General features: G+C 37.4%; 1 protein-coding gene across 1 annotated transcript in view; it reads right to left on the bottom strand.

Annotated features, from left to right (window-relative positions):
• TSNAX (translin associated factor X) overlaps positions 1–17,725 on the bottom strand; it is a gene marked incomplete at both ends in the record, with an annotated part of 40,597 nt that overhangs the window by 20,497 nt on the left and 2,375 nt on the right. Inside the window, 3 exons of the mRNA XM_084254027.1 lie at positions 5,326–5,456; positions 10,743–10,857; positions 12,982–13,086. Coding sequence (XP_084110153.1) covers positions 5,326–5,456; positions 10,743–10,857; positions 12,982–13,086 — 351 coding nt within the window. The remainder of the gene's footprint in view (positions 1–5,325; positions 5,457–10,742; positions 10,858–12,981; positions 13,087–17,725) is intronic.

Raw genomic sequence — 17,725 nt, 5'->3', positions numbered from 1 at the left:
AACTATAATGTGTGCTGGGTTTTTAAGAAATATATTAACATTTAGGAGATTAAGATGAAGTTTTCACTAAGGGTTAGGTTCTAAAACCAGTAGGTAAATTAAATCCACATAAGAAACCAAAAAAAAAAACACTTATGTGACTGTGGACAAGCATCATAACAATAAGCCTCAATTTCCCCAATTGCGAAATGGTAAAAATAGTATCTATGACTTAGAGATGCTGCCAAGATTAAATGAGATCAAGAACATAAAGAACACTAGTTTAAAAAGATATCTCTGACGGCTATCATTCGCATTTCAGATAGAATTAAAATATCAGTTAGGGACTGAACTTAAGTTTCATGCACCAAAATGCCTCAAACACAGTGACAGTTTTTATCATCATAGTGATATAAACTTTGAAGAAAAAGATGAGATTTTTTTTTTTCCTTTGAGATGGAAGACATTTTCCACCAACTGTTACATTTTCAACAGGAAAAAAAAAAAAAAAAACATGATAGGGTACAAAAAATTTTGTAAGTGATTTATTTCAAGCAACTAATTATTTGCTCATTTGTTTAGCCATCCCTTGGGACAATCTGTAATCTACTCTGATAAGAAATGTGTAGAAAACAGACCTAACTTTTTGTTGTTGTTCAATTATTAGTAGGATACTCAATGTTTGAGCTCACACAAGTATCCCCTAGGGAAATGCTCTGCGTGCCATTAGCACTATTCTTAATGAGGAAAAGCACAGAACTGCTTTAGTTCATTGCCAGAATTGTTTTATCTTCAAGTCAAAAGAACAACTATTTGGAGTAATACCAAAACAAGCATTTAACAATTACGAGCAGCAAGCTATTCATAAGCATCATATTGTTAATGCTACCCTAATTATAAAGAAGCTTATTTTATTTAAAAAAAAAATCTGTCAGCAAATTTTTAAGTCCCAGATACCTGTTTATCTGACTGCTTTACTTGTTACCTTGTTAGAAAAACACATCTTGTTACTTGTTAGAAAAACACATCTTTATTGCTTCAATTTAAAGAACCTCATTTTCTTTTAAAAACTGCTAGAAAAGTGAGATAAAGGGAATCCTTACATTTTAATCAGTAAGTAATCTTCAAAGAAAACTTACCAATTATAAATAAAAACTTAAATAGCATGATACTGATTTATAATAATCCTCAATGAAACAGTAGTGTAGAAAAATTTGAAGATTGCTCCTGTTTTATTAAATGTTCAAGAGTGCAGTGTTTCCTTCCTGCTTTAAGAAATATACTACTGGCTCAGTGTCTTTTTTACGTTTTTTTCCTCCATTTCTGTTTTTTTTTTTTTTTTAACAGAAATTAGGATTCTTTTTAAGCTTTATCCATTTTTCAGTTTGGTTTTTTTTCCTTCTAAAATCCAAGTACAACTTTGTAGGTTTCGTTTTGTATCTATCTGGCCCTTGTCTCGTTTAAATTCTTTCCTTAGTGCCTCCCCAATGGCGCAGCGGTTGAGCGCTGGGCTGTGAAGCTGCCCGCAGCCTCTACAGCACCAATTCATCCCCAGCCGCCAGAGAGGGTCCCACATGGTGCACGGACCTCTCCTGCCGCTCCCACTACTCCCCTCAGCAGTGTACTTTGTCAGTCTGCCTGTTCTGCTCCCCACTCTGGCTCTGGTGAATTCTCTCACCCTCCTGCGCTTCTGACTGTACCCAGTGCTTATATAAATAAATAAATCTTTAAAAAAAAATTATTTCCTTATACTTTCCTCATTGATGAATGAAAGACATACTTAATAGACTGTTATTTAGGCTAAAAAAAAAAGGAAATTTAGAATTTTCAACCACATATGTGAGGGAACTTTAAAGCTGTCAGGATCAGCAGGGCTTACTGAAGGACTAAAATGGAATTAAAAAGTTTACTCAAGATATGAAAAATATGGTACCATAAGATGAAGCATCAACACTAAAAGGAAAATACACAAATTTTTATAAAAATGCAAAACTTTTAAGTATAAATTGAACAGTGGATGTCTATTGACCACAATAGACATCCTCCTTTTATTATATTTATTACATTGCCAAGAATTTTTACAACACAGGCTTAATGCATGATGTAATAGAAAAAAATAATCATTATGGAAGTTATTCAAACACTTGTCTTTAATTATCGAGGTTAATTAGGACACTTGAAGAAGGTATAGGATGGAATTTCTCATTTATTCTGATGAAGTAAGACATTCAGACATTCAGATCTGCTTCTTCAGATCAAGAACTTCCTCGAAACTAGGAGAACCAACTTGTTTCCCCACCACCAATTCAACCACCTGGTAACCCTCAAGATTACACATGTATACCTATTTATACATAGCAGTACTACTGTAACTAAGATATTTTCCTACATGGATCTACTCTCTAGTACGGATAAAGCTGTGGAGGAGTAAGCAGTAATAGTAATTCACTGGGACTATAATATTCACCTATAAACAAATGGTAAGTACCACTTCTCCTAATCTATATCCCTGAAAAGATCTACAATATACCTGCAGTCTTGAGATGCGACTTTTGGATTTCAATCAACCCTGAGAACTGACAGAAGTGAATACGCTGGATGTTCCAGCTTACCTCCTCCCCACTCCACCCCTACTAGAAGAGGCATATAAAAATTTCAGGACATTGGATGGAACAAGGCAAAAATTGCCACAAACATATCTGCCCTGCATCCAACTAGAAATGACACAGTGCCCAAGAAAAACCTCACCAAAGGGATTTTGGCTTAGTAACATTAATATAAACAACGAAGCTATTTACACTCGACATGGTACATATTTCTACCTCAGGACTGTCATGCAGTAAATTATTATTGATGTCATCTCCCGATACAAAGAACTGCTCTGGAAAAAGGAGCTAAGAAGTCAGCAGTCAACAATTTACATAAAGTATATGAACCTTAAGTGTATATATCTTGGTAACATTTTATATATGCATGATATCTATGTACCTATATAAAACATTTTTACCACTCCAAAGGATTCCCTCCTGCCCCCTAGTCAATAACCCCTGCCCCCAAGCTTGATCCCCAAGTAACCACTAAGTCTTTTAGCTCCCTAATTTTGTTCCTTGAAATTCACATAGATTCATAAATGATTCTCTTTTGCCCAACAAAATGTCCTTTATGTAACATATATTTATGTTAGTCAGACTTCAGACATCTTTTGAAAAAGAAAATTTCCTAATTTTAATGAAATTCAACTAATCCATTTTTCTTTTTGTCATAAAAAAACTGACTGCTGGGCCTCCCTGGTGGCGCAGGCATTTGAGTGCAGCACTGTGAGGCTCTTCGCAGCCTCTGCAGTGCCAGTTCGATCCCCACCAGCCTCATAGCAGCCCACAAGGCGAGCAGACCTCTCCTGTCTTGCCCACTGCTCCCCTCAGCAGTGTATTTCATCAGCCTGTCTGTTCTGTTCCCCGCTCTATTTCTGGTGAGTCCTCTCGCCCTCCTGCGCCTCTGGCCTGTGCCCAGGTTCTTGTATAAATAAAATAAATCTTAAAAAAAAAAACTGATTCCTACCACAAATTCATTAAGATATTCTCATGCTTTCTTCTAGAGTCTTATGTTAGTTCTCACATCACCTTTCTTTCCACAAATACCTCTGATCTCTATCAACCTGCCAAGTTTGTCACATTCGAGGTTGTATCACTTGACAATACAAACTAAATACATTAAATCTTTTTTATTATGTATGCTGTTAAGAAACCAAATAAATCCCTGATAGTAAATAATAAACCATCATTGTGAGAATGTGTCTTCGCTGGGAATATACTATAATGATTCTTCAAAGAGTTGTATGAGTTATCACTTCAGTTTCTAATAACATACCCCAACTTTAAACGATATATGCAAGTATTTCTCTTACAGATATGAAAAGACATTTTAACACTACAGGTTGACATTTCTGAAAAACAAATGCTGACATTATAAATATTTAGACTAGAACTGGACACATATATTGACATTAGAGTTCTTATGAACTCAATGAATTAATTTTTCACTACTGAAATAACCTAAACCCAGTGGAATCAGCCATTCAATGTAAAGAAATATACAACTTTCATATACTTTTATAAATGTGAATCAATCTGACTTTAGCTTTCTGCATTATATACTCTTTCCCATCAGTAAATTCATATTGAGAAAGACAAAAAAGAATCAAGTACTTTAATTTAGCTAATTTATCCAATTTACAAATGACGATAAGCACCAAGACCCAGTACTCCCTGAACCTTTTTAAGTATATAAAACCCAGAACTACCCCATGATTCCCACTACAGACTTACACTATGAGATATTGAGGTACACCTGACTAGGTGATACTCTTTAATGAACCTATGAAAACTAAAACTTTAATGAACCTATTAAAACTAAAACTTAATGCCATTTCTCCCTATGGGAAAAATGACATGTGCTCAGACAGAATACCCTTCACAGTCAAGAATAAAGTTCATTCTACTAAATCTATTTTTCTCAACTGCTATATTAAAACTTATCAATGACAAAATAAAATCTATCCATGACCATTACTATATCGCTAGAAAAATAATAAATTCAATTAAGCATTTTGAGTTACCTTTACATTACTTTTCAGAAGTCCTAATTTTTTCGAAGATTTACTTTCATTTATTTAGTTAGGCATACAAGAACTTGGATGTAGGCCAGAGGTGCAGGGGGTAAGAGGATTCACCACAGACAGAGTAGGAAGCAGAACAGGCAGATCTACTGAAATACACTGCTGAGGGGAGCAGCAGGTGAGATAGAAGAGTTCTGCTGCGCCATGTGGGTTAGCTCCCTGGCCGAGGATCGAACTCATGCCACAGTGGCTAGCTATAGCTTGACAGTGCTGAGACTTCAATCCCTGTGCCACCAGAGACGCCCCAGAAGTCCTAATTTTTAAAGCCCACAATATTCACTAAGTGTCAATTAAATTCATGCAACTCAAATTCATGCAACTCATACATAAATCATGTAGTATACCACCAATATAAAAAAAAAAAAAAATTGGGCCTCCCTGGGGGTGCAGTGGGTTGAGCACAGCACTGTGAAGCTGTCCGCAGCCTCTGCAGCGCAGGTTCGATTCCAGGCCAGCCAAGGAGACACCCACATGATGTGACAGACCTCTCCTGTCATACCCGCTGCTCCCCTCAGCAGTGTTTTTGGTCCGTCTGCCTGTTCTGCTCCCCACTCTGTTCTGGTGAATTCTCTCACACTCCCGCACCTCTGGCCTATACCCCAGTTCTTGTATAAATAAATAAATAAATCTTTTTTAAAAAAATGTTACCATTGAAATGAACCTAGACTTACCTGTAGTAATGGCTCTATGGAATTGATGCATGTCTTCCCCTGAGAGTTCCTGGGCTACCTGCAGTATCTTTTGTCTGACACCATCCAATTTTACGTCTGATTCTGTTAATATTTCTTCCATATCAGGAGCACTATAATCAAGATATTGGGAATATTTAGAAGAGCAGCCAGATACTTCAGAAGAGAAAAAGTTAAATAATAATAACATAGGACTAAATAAATAATGCATGTATTTGAGTACTTCTCAAAGCCATAATTATATTTTATTAAAAGTATGTAAAAACATGGAAAATGCTATACCACACTATTAAGAAAAACAAAAAGCATATACAAAATTACACGTATTTTATATGCTCATAACTACATGAAAAACTATGTTCATAAAAAAAATGATATCTGGAGATATCTGCTTTTAGTCAGAATGGAGTATAACATGGACAGGATGTATCTTTCCACTAAAAAGAAAAAATACACACAAAACAATGGTATTCAGACATTGGGATAAAGATGCATCTTGGGAGAAAGATGCCTAAGAGAGTGGGGCAAGAAAGGTCACATGCCCTATGATTGCTCCATATTATTCCATGGAGAGTTTCCTCCAAATGACAGTGCAGGGATGAGAAAAGTAGGTGGAGTCTAGGGAGTAAAATGGAAGAGTTGGGAGTTCAGGGAATCAAATAGCTAATATTTGCAGGAGTAACAAAAAGGAGACAGTTACACAGAGTTTCAGAGATCTACAAAGGATTCACTCAAGCATCCAGCTGAGTTCTGATCAGCACAGGCATGTGAGAAAACTACCCGAGGCTGAAAAAAGACCCACCAATGTAAGCAGGCAATCTCCATACGTTACGTAAGGCTAGAAATAGCTGATTCATAACCAACAGATAGACAGTATAAAAAATATTAAAGTAGTTCTTTAGGTAAAGGGAAAAAATAACCAGATGAAAATCTGGATCTGCACATAAGTACCAGGAATGGTAAATATGTGGAAAATATAATTTTTCCATATTTTAAAAAATCATACTGTTCAAAGTAAAATTAATAACGTATTGTTTGGGTTATAACAAATACAGAAATAGAATGTATTACAGGGCCTCCCTGGCGGCACAAGGGGTTAAGACGCTACCCGTGAAGCTATCCGCAGCATGAGTTCAATTCCCAGCCAGGGAGCTGCCCACATGAATAGCAGATCTCTCCTGGCTTGCCCTCTGCTCCCATCCCCTAAGCAGTGTATTTCAGTCAGTCTGCCTGTTCTGTTCCCCACTCTGTCTCTGGTGAATCCTCTCACCCCTAACACCTCTGGCCTGTACCCCAGTTCTTGTATGCCTAAGTAAATAAATCTTAAAAAAAAAAAAAAAGAATGTATTACAATAATAGCACAAAGGTGAAGCTTGTACATGAGGGATGAAAAAAGTATACTATCATAAAATCTTTATACTGTACGCAAAGTGATATGCAAGCAGTGCTTACTTTACACAGTATTAAGCAACCTGTGCATATCAATACTATGACCATAATTTGAGAAGTGACTGTTATTACAGAACCATGCAGAATAAAGAGGTGGTTCCAAGATGCACAAGCTTAAGTTAACACAGAATTATGCAAAGTGAGGATGGTTGACCACGACAGGTTAAAAGATATATGTTATAGGGGCCTCCCTGGTGGCGCAAGGGGTTAAGCACCGCACTATGAAGCAATCCACAGCCTCTGCAGCACAAGTTCAATCCCTGGCCAGGCAGGGAGCTACCCACATGGCGCAGCAGACCTCTCCTGTCTCGCCCACTGCTGCCTTCAGCAATGTATTTCAGTCACTCTGCCTGTTCTGTTCCCCACTCTCTCTGGTGAATCCTCTCACCCCCCACATCTATGGCCTGTACCCCAACTCTTGTATGCATAAATAAATCTTTAAAAAAAAAAGGTATCTGTTATAAATCCTAAGGCAGCCACTACAAAAACAAACAAAAAAGATATAGCTAATAAACCAATAAATAAAGAAGAATTATGTTAATATATTACCTGTGCCAAAATAGGCAGCAAAGAGGAAAATGGGTATTAGCTATAAATCCAATGTTATCAATAATTACAATGAATATAAATAACATAAATGTAACTGGTTTAAACACCTCTATTAAAAGGAGGAAGTATTGCCTCCCCGGTGGCGCAGCAGTTAAGCGCTGGGTTGCAAAGCTACCCGCAGCCTCTGCAGCGCTGGTTCAATCCCTGGCCCGCTGGGCGAGGGTCCCACATGGCACACAGACCTCTCCTGCCGCCCTCAGCAATGTACTTCGTTGGTCTGCCTGTTCTGCTCCCTGCTCTGGCTCTGGTGAATTCTCTCACCCTCCCGCGCTTCTGACTGTGCCCAGTGCTTGTACAAATAAATAAATATTAAAAAGAAAAAAAACTTTTATCTTTTTTTAAAAAAAAAGGAGGAAGTTGTCAGAATGAATAAAAAGGCAAGAAAGATAAGAAATACATTTTAAATACAGACAGATTAAAACCAAAGAGGATGGAAAAGGTATACCCTGCTCATTCAAAAGAAAACACAATAGTTGTATTAACAAAGTAGAAAACAAAGAATATTTCCCTGGATGCCATCATAGCAATAAAGGATCATTTCATCAAGTGAACATCACAATCCAATATGTCAATATATCAAAATAAAAAGCTTTAAAATACATGAAGCAAAAATTGCATAAATGCAAAAAAAGAAAAGATAAACCCACAATGACAGTGAATAGATTTCAACTCTTCTCTCAATAATTGAAGGACCAGAAATACAGAAAATCAGTAACCATAAATGACTAAACACTGCACTATCAACCAGCAAGACAACTGACATTTTAAGCATCCCACACCAGAATGTCTCCTTTCAAGTGTACGAGGAACATTTTACCCAGATAGACCATATTCTGGGTCAGAAACAAGTCCAGTAAATTTAAAAGGATTCCAGTCCTGGAAAGTATAGTCTCTGTCCACAGTGGAATCAATAAAATAAAGAAGTCAGCAAAATCCCCACTTTTAGAAATAAAATAACATAAAATCAAAGAGAAAGTATTTTAAATTAAATGAAACTGAAAAAACGTAACAAAATCTGCAGGCTACAGCTAGCACAGACTGAAACTTAAAAGGGAAATTTATAGCATTTTGAAATTTACAGCATTTCTTCTTTGATCTCATCTTTCACAGTAAGAAGAGCAAATAAACGGTAAATTTGCAAAAGAAAAAAAAGGCAGTAACTGAACAAATTTAACAGAAAACGAAGAAATACAGAATGTCAATGAAATCAACACTTGGTCCTTCAAATCAATAAAACTAATAGTAAACATCTGGACAGATTAGGAAAAAGGGTGGACATATTACCAACATCAAGAATGAGAGAGGTAATCATTATAGATCCTACTGAACTCAAAGAATAATAGATTATGAGATGACCTGGAAAAATTACTTGAAAGACACAAATTACCAGAATTCTCTAATGAAGAGCTACCTTCCTTTATGTAGTAAAGAAAATGAATTTGTAAGTTAAAATATGAAATCTGCTAATTAATAGCTATCTTCATGTACTCTGGTTGATTTCTTTCATAAAGTACTTTTTACTTTTCTGTAGCTCATAATGTTTCTGGTTAACCATCTCCATTTATTGATCATAAAAAGTTTGTACTATGTGTAACTATGTGTTAACTATGATAAAAACGGGTATGAAATATGAAATCTGCTCATTGATAGTAGCTAGCATGTTGTGACTGACTACTTTCATTCAATATCTTTACTTTTCTGTCATTTACTATTTTTCTGACACTATTTTTTACATTTATAAGAATAAGCATTTATAATTTTCTTATTGGGCAAATACTAACAAGATGACTTTATATAATCACATGAATTTTACTAAAATATTAAGTTCTCCTTTCAGTCCTTTCTCTAAGCTATTGAGTATTGATGACAATTATTTTATAGAATTAAGAACAGGTTCATAATTATGCAGAACAGTGTTGCTTCTTTCCATAACAAGCTAGAATGTATAAAGTTATCTGAGAACTCACCACAAAAAAAGCAAAAAATGACTCAAGTCGGGTAAAAAGAAAAAGATAACACTGCCACATTCCAATGAATCTATATCTAAATTTGCTTCCACTTAATGTAATAGAAATAAAAACATTAGTTATCAAAAAAAAAAGCACTAGTTATCTTAAATTCTATGGGGACTACACCTGAGGGCAGGGGGAGGGGAAGCAAACATTGTTTAAAAATGAACAATGATGTAAAATATACATAAACAAATAAATTTTAAAAAAACTTAGTGAACAGAATACTTCAATGTTTTGTGTTTTTTTTAAGATTTATTTATTTATACAAGCACTGGGTAGTCAGAAGCGCAGGAAGACAAGAGAATTCACCAGAGCCAGAGCAGGGAACAGAACAGGCAGACTGACAAAGTACACTGCTGAGGGGAGCAGTGGGCACAGCAGGAGAGGTCTGTGCGCCATTTGGGACCCTCGCTGGCAGCCGGGGATTGAACCAGCGCTGCAGGGGCTGCGCGCAGCCTTGCAGCCCAGCGCTCAACTGCTGCGCCACCGGGGAGGCCCAATTTTTTTTAATAAAAAGACACATAATATAAACTCAATCACAGCTATCCTAGAGACATACAAAATATGTAATAAAAATCTCTCTGGGAATTACAGGGTGGGCACTTTCTGCCCTCTCATGGAATAGAGATGCAAAGAAAGCTGGTACAATGAAATATGAAGTGAAAAGGCAGAGATGAACTATGAAGATACTCAGCTGCCATCATAAGATATTCCAGAATCTGTATAATTCACTTACCACCTCTGTTTAGCCAGTTTAAGCTGGTTTCTTTTATTTGCAACCAAGAATTACTTTTTTAAAAGATTTATTTATTCATGCATACAAGAAGTGGGTACAGGGCCTCCCTGGTGGCGCAAGGAGTTAAGCACCGCACTATGAACCAATTCATGACCTCTGCAGCAGGAGTTCGATCCCCAGCCGGCCAGGGAGCAACCCACATGGCGAAGCAGACCTCTCCTGTCTCACCCGCTGCTCCCCTCTGCAGTATATTTCAGTCAATCTGCCTGTTCTGCTCCCCACTCTGTCTCTGGTGAATCCTCTCACACACCCCCCCCCCCCCCGCCCCGCACCTCTGGCCTGTACCCAGCTCTTATATGCATAAACAAATCTTAAAAAAAAAAAAAAAAAAGAGTTTAGGTCATCCAATTTTGTTGTAAATGACAGGATTTCACTTTTTTTTTTTAAATAACTGAATAATATTTTAACAGCTAGTTACTGTCCATTGAGAGACAGGTATTACAAACAATAATTTCAAACGATATCAATGATTAACAAATTTTATGGGTCCAGCACTTAGTCTGTTATCTTAAATTTTAAAGCTATTTACTCACCTTGTAATCCTATGGAGGAGAAAAATTGTCCTTTTACTTTCAACAGTTATATCCCGACTAAGTTTCACAAGTCTTTCATATTTGTCGTGCCTTGCATCAAGTTCCTGCTGAAATGCTAAGAACACATTATTATGACTATAAGCATACATCTATACTTGAAGACTACCAACAATATTGTTGCTATATATGATAAAGCAACTATTATTTAGTCTATAAAAATGAAGAGGATAAACTTTATTTACTTTTAAAGTACTTGGAAATCAAAGGCTTTGTCAGTAACCACAATATTCTTTCTTTAATACAGGTATGTCTTAACTGGGTCTTCTCACTCAAAGACTCACAATGAGATACACATATTATAAAAAATATCTGATCCAGTAAATATAATGTACTACAAAATTATCACACATAATTACTTACAAAAATTACTTCCAACTACCTAAGTTACATATTTTTTAATTATCTTATCATACACTATACAAATATCTCTAAAACAGAAACTTAAATTTTTAATTAAAAATTCGTAACTTCTAACACCAACTGCCTGAATTTTCAAGTCCTAATTGTTAAAATAACACTTAACTCTTATAAACCAAACTTAACTCTCTTAAGTGCTTTATTTCAAAACTGTATCTCTCTCCAAAGACCTACAAAGTTGTTTTCCTATGGGGATACCAAACAAATGTATCTTGCATAAATTAAAAAAACAAAAACCTAGAACTTGAATAACAACCAATTAGTAGCTGAAAAGGGCCTAAATACATACGGTCTTTAATTATTGATATACTAATTAGGCTAGATTTTGCCTAATATTTCCAAACAATTAACATGTATTATGATGACAAAGTTAAATAAACTGTTCCTATCTTTAAGGAACTCAGTGCAATGAGATAAAAATATAAACAAATAAAATGTAATCATGCTATAAAAAATATGTAAAAAGTTCAAGTGAATCAGGAACCACCATTTTCTTTGTTCACTCCTAACACATGCTAGAATGAAGGTGTTCAATATTTGAAGGATGTATATATGGATAAATACGTGCAGGCAGAAACATAAAATGGCAAATATGCTTGGAAAGAAACAGTTCAGCAGAGGGTGTGTTAGTGTGTAAACATGGGGAAGACTTGACCCACTGTAGTTTTTCCATGAATATAAAGCTTTATCAGTATGCTCTCGACTCAGTTATAATTAGTTGTCTTACACCTCTAAAGTTCACTGAAGGTGCTGTGGTTTTAAAATATGTCTACAATTATTATTTAAGACTCCTCCCTTCAAACGGTGGAAGCCAATTTTCTTCCCCTTAAATATGAGGCAGAGGGGGTTTTGCCTCATTTTTAACTACAAGAATGTAGCAAAGTGACAACATATGATGTATGATTAAGACACAACGGGATTCTACCTTCCTCCTTTGCTCTCTGTCCAGGGGAAGCCACATGCCATAACATGGAACACTAAAGCAGCACTGTCGGAGGGAGCCATGTAGAGAGGAACTGAGAGTTGGTTGTTAGCTGACCTAACTTGTAAACAGTTATGAATCCTCTAGCCCCAGAAAAACCTTCACAGGACTGCAAGTTAGAACAGCTAAGCCCCTCTCAGATTTCCACAGAAACTATAAGGTACAGAACGATGGATATTAGACAAGAGGAAGAATTTTGTTTTTAAATGAGGAAATTGGTCATGTTAATATACCATAAAATGGGGAATGTGAAATATATAAATATTCAGATGATTTACTAACAGATATGAGTTCCCCATTCTATGCAAAGAGTCGCAGTAAAAAACAAAAACACAGTCCCTACCTTCAAAAGTGTAGTTGAGGAAATAAAATCAAGATACATCAAAAATTAATTATATGTGCATATACACTTTATATGCGTGTGTATACATATATCGTGTTATTTAACGTGTTATTTCAAAGCATTGTCACTCCAAAGACCTAGAAGTTGCTTGTCCTATAGGGAGTACCAATAATTTTTATTTATGTGGCAGGTCTGATTTTAATTAACTTTTACCTCTGTAATTGCAATGGAGAAAGAAGTCAAGATTTTTGTAATCTACACCTTCATGGTAGACCTAACACCATCGCAAAACCTCCAGGAAAACTAAAAGGTTCACATATGCACATGTTAAATTCCTAGGAGCTGTTCTCTTGTTCATTACACAGCTAAATGATTCTTGTTATTTAGAACCTCTTTAGTTCTCTCCCCTTAGCCAACTGACATTACAAAGAACTTACATTTGAAGGCCAACATCACAGGTGAAGATGAATTAACATCCTTCCCTTCTCTTCTCTGGTTATGTGGGAAATTGTCATGCTTCCTTTTCCTGAACCCTCCTGATCCTTACGTAGAGAAAAAGAAAAAAGTTGGACAGAGTTCTTCCACCACCAAGAACTGTCAAAACATAACTACCAATTCCTTTAACACCAGAAACCCACGGAAGCCCTCTCCTTCCAGGCTTTCTCAGCAGACAGAAGAGAAACCCTGCCTTTTCCCTCCTAACCTTAAGCTCATCTCAACCAAAGGGTTCCTTGATCTGGCACCAGGTGGAGCAATTACCGAACTAAGATCAAAAATACATCTCAAAAATACAAGAAAATGAGAGGTGTAAATAGAGCCAATGTGACCGGGAAAATCGCCAGGGCCGCCACCCCCCGAGCCTGCAGCGGAGAGGACATCCCTCAAGGGTGAGGAAAAGTGCAGAATTCGACCAAAAGCCTGGAGATCCTCCCCCTTTGAATACATAATGCCCGATGTTGTTGAGGATGCCACCTTCTTTGTTGCTCATGTCGTCAAGGCCTACGGTGAGATGAGTGGAGACTGACCGCCCTGGAGCTCGCGGAGCGCGCAAGGTGCCTCTAGCAGCCGGAGAAGAGCCGACCGAGGGCCTTTCAGAGTCGGCCGGAGTCTACGCACTGGCCGGAAGTGAGCGCCCGCAACCACCCAAGCCTCTTGCCTTCGGCCCTCGCACACTTCCGGCCTCCGTCCAACCCCGCCGCCACTGTCGCCTCGCTACATCCGGGGACTTCGCGACTGGGCTTCCGTCGTCGCGCCTGCCCTCAGCTGTGCCTGAAGACAAAAGCAACTCTCCACGCTTCACCGTATGCGCTGTTAACAAAAAAAAAGATGATGCGCTTACTGGAGGTGAGGTTTATGTAAATGTGGGGAAGTGGCGAGAAACGTATGTAATTTTTTTTCCTTTCAAGGCACCTTTGTAGCACCCTCGTGTTCCCTGAGCGTGGACCCACCCTCCCGCGCAATGTATGTTGGGAGTTGAAGTTCTGCAGAAATCGATCTCCGTGATGCTCGCTGCAGGCTTGTGAGAGAGCCACTAACCCCTGCAGTGGTTTGGAAAGTTCTTAGGATCTAAGGTGGACCTTACAAAGTTAGGAATTGTTAAACTTTCCATTCCTGGCGGTGATGCCAGGAACTAAAGTGATGGAAGCATGCAATTCAGTAAGTGAATGGCGTTGCTCTTATTCACTCTGTTAATGCTAGTATTAACCCGCCTTTCTGTTCTTCCCCTCGGCCCCAGCCTGCCTTGTACTTTCCCCTCCCTCCTCCTCTGTCCTTTTCCCTAACCTAGCTCTTCGGAACCTGAGTGCCTGCGTTCAAATTTGCCTCTACCACTAAGCAGTTGTGTGACTCTGGGGGTATCATTAACCGCTGTACCTCAGTTTCTTTATCTGTAAAATGCAAATCTTCCTCCCAGGATTATTTTAGGACAAAACGAGTTAACCACTCTGCTGCGTAGAAGAGTGTCTTTCACACAGTAAGTACTCATTTAAATTTTAGCTGAGAATTTAGCCTAGTTAAATTTAACCTTACAGAAAGGCTAGTAATAATATTAGTAGATGTGCACTAATGAATGGTGAGCTTTTATTTTAGACAGCTTCTGATATCTTATTAGACTTTGTGCACAACCACCCCCAATACAGTAAGCTTCGTGCCCAAGTAAGCCTTCAGAGATATTTGTTGAAGAATGACGTTCCAATTAGCCTACGTCTAGTAGGGAAAACAGGATTTTATTGTACTTTCTCCTAATAACCGTAGTGTATACCGTCTTTCCTCATTAGTTTAGAAACGAAAGAACATTTAACTGGCTAGACTAGCACAGTAATTTCAAGCTCCTGACAGGAGTATGTGATGGGAAAGCTTTGTGGTCTGGGTAAGTTTTTTCAACTTTGAAAAAAGTAATCACCACCCATCATATTTTGAATACCTGAATACGTGAATTGAGGAGTCAAACCCCTTATAGATAAAATAAGCTTCCTGACACCCAGGCGAAACCCTACTTTGTGGATGTTGGGCAAATAATTCTGAGTTTATGTGAGGTCTGACCTTACATATCCACCAGTATCATTATTCTCATTAGAGTGACTTGATCATGGGAGGGGGGGAGACAACTAATACAAATGTAATCATTTAAATGTGTTGGCTCTAGAGCCAAGGAAGCCAATGAGTTTTGAACATTTTTAGAGTTAATGTTTATTTTATCATAGTCTGGGAAAGGGTATTTTTCCTACCTCTACTTAAATAGCAACACCCAAGACCCCAATAATTGTACTCATAAATCCAAAACCTGGATTAGCCAAGTTTCTTACCTTTCTCCAGTCACCACTCCTGCTCAACTATTAGAGCTCTTTCACTGCTTCCCATAAATGAAACGATTAGAACACTGTTTCATAACCCACAATGACTTTCAAAACATTTAATAGAGGTGAATCCCAGGGAACACTTTCCCAGCATTTATTTGCATATGCAGTTACCCCATGTGTCCCAAAGGTAGCTATTAGTTAGGAAATAAATTTCAACCTCTGTGATAAATGCTGATGGCATCTCTACCCTGTTTCCTTGTTCTATTTCTTCAAATGCATACATATATTTTTAAAATTTGGCAAGACATGCTTTTTTGTTTCAGAGGAAAACTAACACACCAAGTCAGGCAGAGGAAAGTAGATTGTCAGTAAGATCTTTCTTCTGGAATGATGTTCCTTCCTTCTCTTATTGTTGCATTCTAATTGCCCTGCTTGATTCTCAATAAAGGTCTAAGGATTTTCCAGCACACTTATTTTTATTCAGCATATAAAATGTCATTTGTCACCTTTACAAGAAATAAGTCACATCAAAAATTGGTTTGAGATATTGAAAAATATGTATCTATACACTGATATATAGATATATGTATTTAGGAGAAATATAGGCCCTTAAAAGATTTTTGTGTCTGCAACTGTCTTTTTAAATGGTTATTATATAAACTCTGGGGAATATCATGGAGAACTGCCAGACTCTTGAATGCCATTTTTTTAAATAATCATAACATTTAGAAGACACCTATAGGATCAGAAGTGGTATTCTGATGTGTAAACATACCAATTCACAGATTTATTTTTCAAGGAATGCTAGGGCATAGTAGGAGAGGGGAGCTGGTATTTGAGGAAATAAAGATGGATAGGCAAAACCCACGGTGAGAAATCAGTTCACATGCACTAGGATGACTGTAATTTAAAAAAAAAGAAACAAAATATCAAGTGTTAGGTGAAATATGGAGAAATTGGAACTCTCATACATTGCTGCTAGAAATGTAAAAGGATACTGCTGCTGTAAAAGATAATCTGACAGTCTCAAACAGTTAAACAAAATTACCATATAACCCCAATAATTGTACTCACAAGTATGTACCTTGTACATATATGTTCATAGCACCACTGTTCATAATAATCAAAAGGTAGAAACCGCCCAAACAGCCAGGTAAATAAATGGATGAATAAAATGTATACAATGGAATATTATTTAGCAACAAAGAGGAATGAAATACTCTTCATGCTATAATATGGTTAGTATTGTTAAGTGAAGAAAGCCAGCACAGGAAGCCATATAGTATATATATATTTTCATTTATTTGAAATGTTTAAAATAGGTAAATCTATAGAGACAGTGGGTTCATAGTTGCTTAGGGCTGAGAAGCATGGGGGACGGGGATAGGTTGATAGCTAAAGGGTATGGAGTTTCTTTTAAAAAGAATGAGGGGGGCCTCACTGGTGGCGCAAGGTGTTAAAATGCAAACTATGAAGCTTTCCACAGCCGGTAAGGTGGAGTCCTAATCCTAAGGACTGGAGACCTTACAAGGAGAGGAAAAGAGAATGATCTCTTCTTCCATGTGCACACACCAAGGGAATGTATGTAAGGACAAAGCAAGAAGGTGGCCATCTGCAAGCTATGAAGAGAGGTGTCCCCAAAATCTGACCATCCTGTCACCCTGGTCTCAGATATCCAGCCTACAGAACTGTGAGAAAATAAATTTCTGTTGTTTAAGCCACCCAGACTATAGTATTTTCTTAATATGAACCAAGCACAATAGAACACCATTCATTACTAAATCTTATTGGCTCTGCCTTCAACATATACTCAGATTATAACCAGTCTTCTCAAATTATACTATTATCCCCTTAGCCAAAGATACTATCATCTGCAGTACTACAGTATTACTTTTTTTTAAAAATTCATTTGTTTATAAATACAGAACTGGATGTAAGCCAGAAGTGTGGGGGGTGAGAGGATTCACCAGTGAGAGTGGCGAATAGAACATGTGCCTCTACTGAACTACACTGCTAAGGGGAGCAGCAGGCAAGACGGGAGAGGTGTGCTGTGCCATGTGAGTTAGCTCGCTGGCTAGGGATTGAACTCATGCTGCAGTGGCTGGCTATAGCTTGATAGCACTGTCTTTAACCCCTGTGCCACCAGGGAGGCACCAGTACTACAATATTTCTAAATACATTGCAGTATTTCAGGTGAAGCGTCAATCAATGTGGCAGACTTCACTGTAGGCTTATTTTTAAAAATTGCCACAGCAACCCGCTTTCATTCATCAATATCAAAGCCAAACTCTCCACCAGCAAAAAGATTATGACTCCCTGAAGGCTCAGGTAATGCTTAGCATATTTCAGCAATAAAGTATTTTTAATTAAGATGTGCATTGTG

Source organism: Talpa europaea (assembly GCF_964194135.1).
Source record: "Talpa europaea genome assembly, chromosome: 14".
NCBI classification, from domain to species: Eukaryota; Metazoa; Chordata; class Mammalia; order Eulipotyphla; family Talpidae; genus Talpa; species Talpa europaea.
The sequence above is the reverse complement of the archived record's forward strand: the minus strand, read 5'-3'. Positions and strand labels throughout refer to the sequence as shown.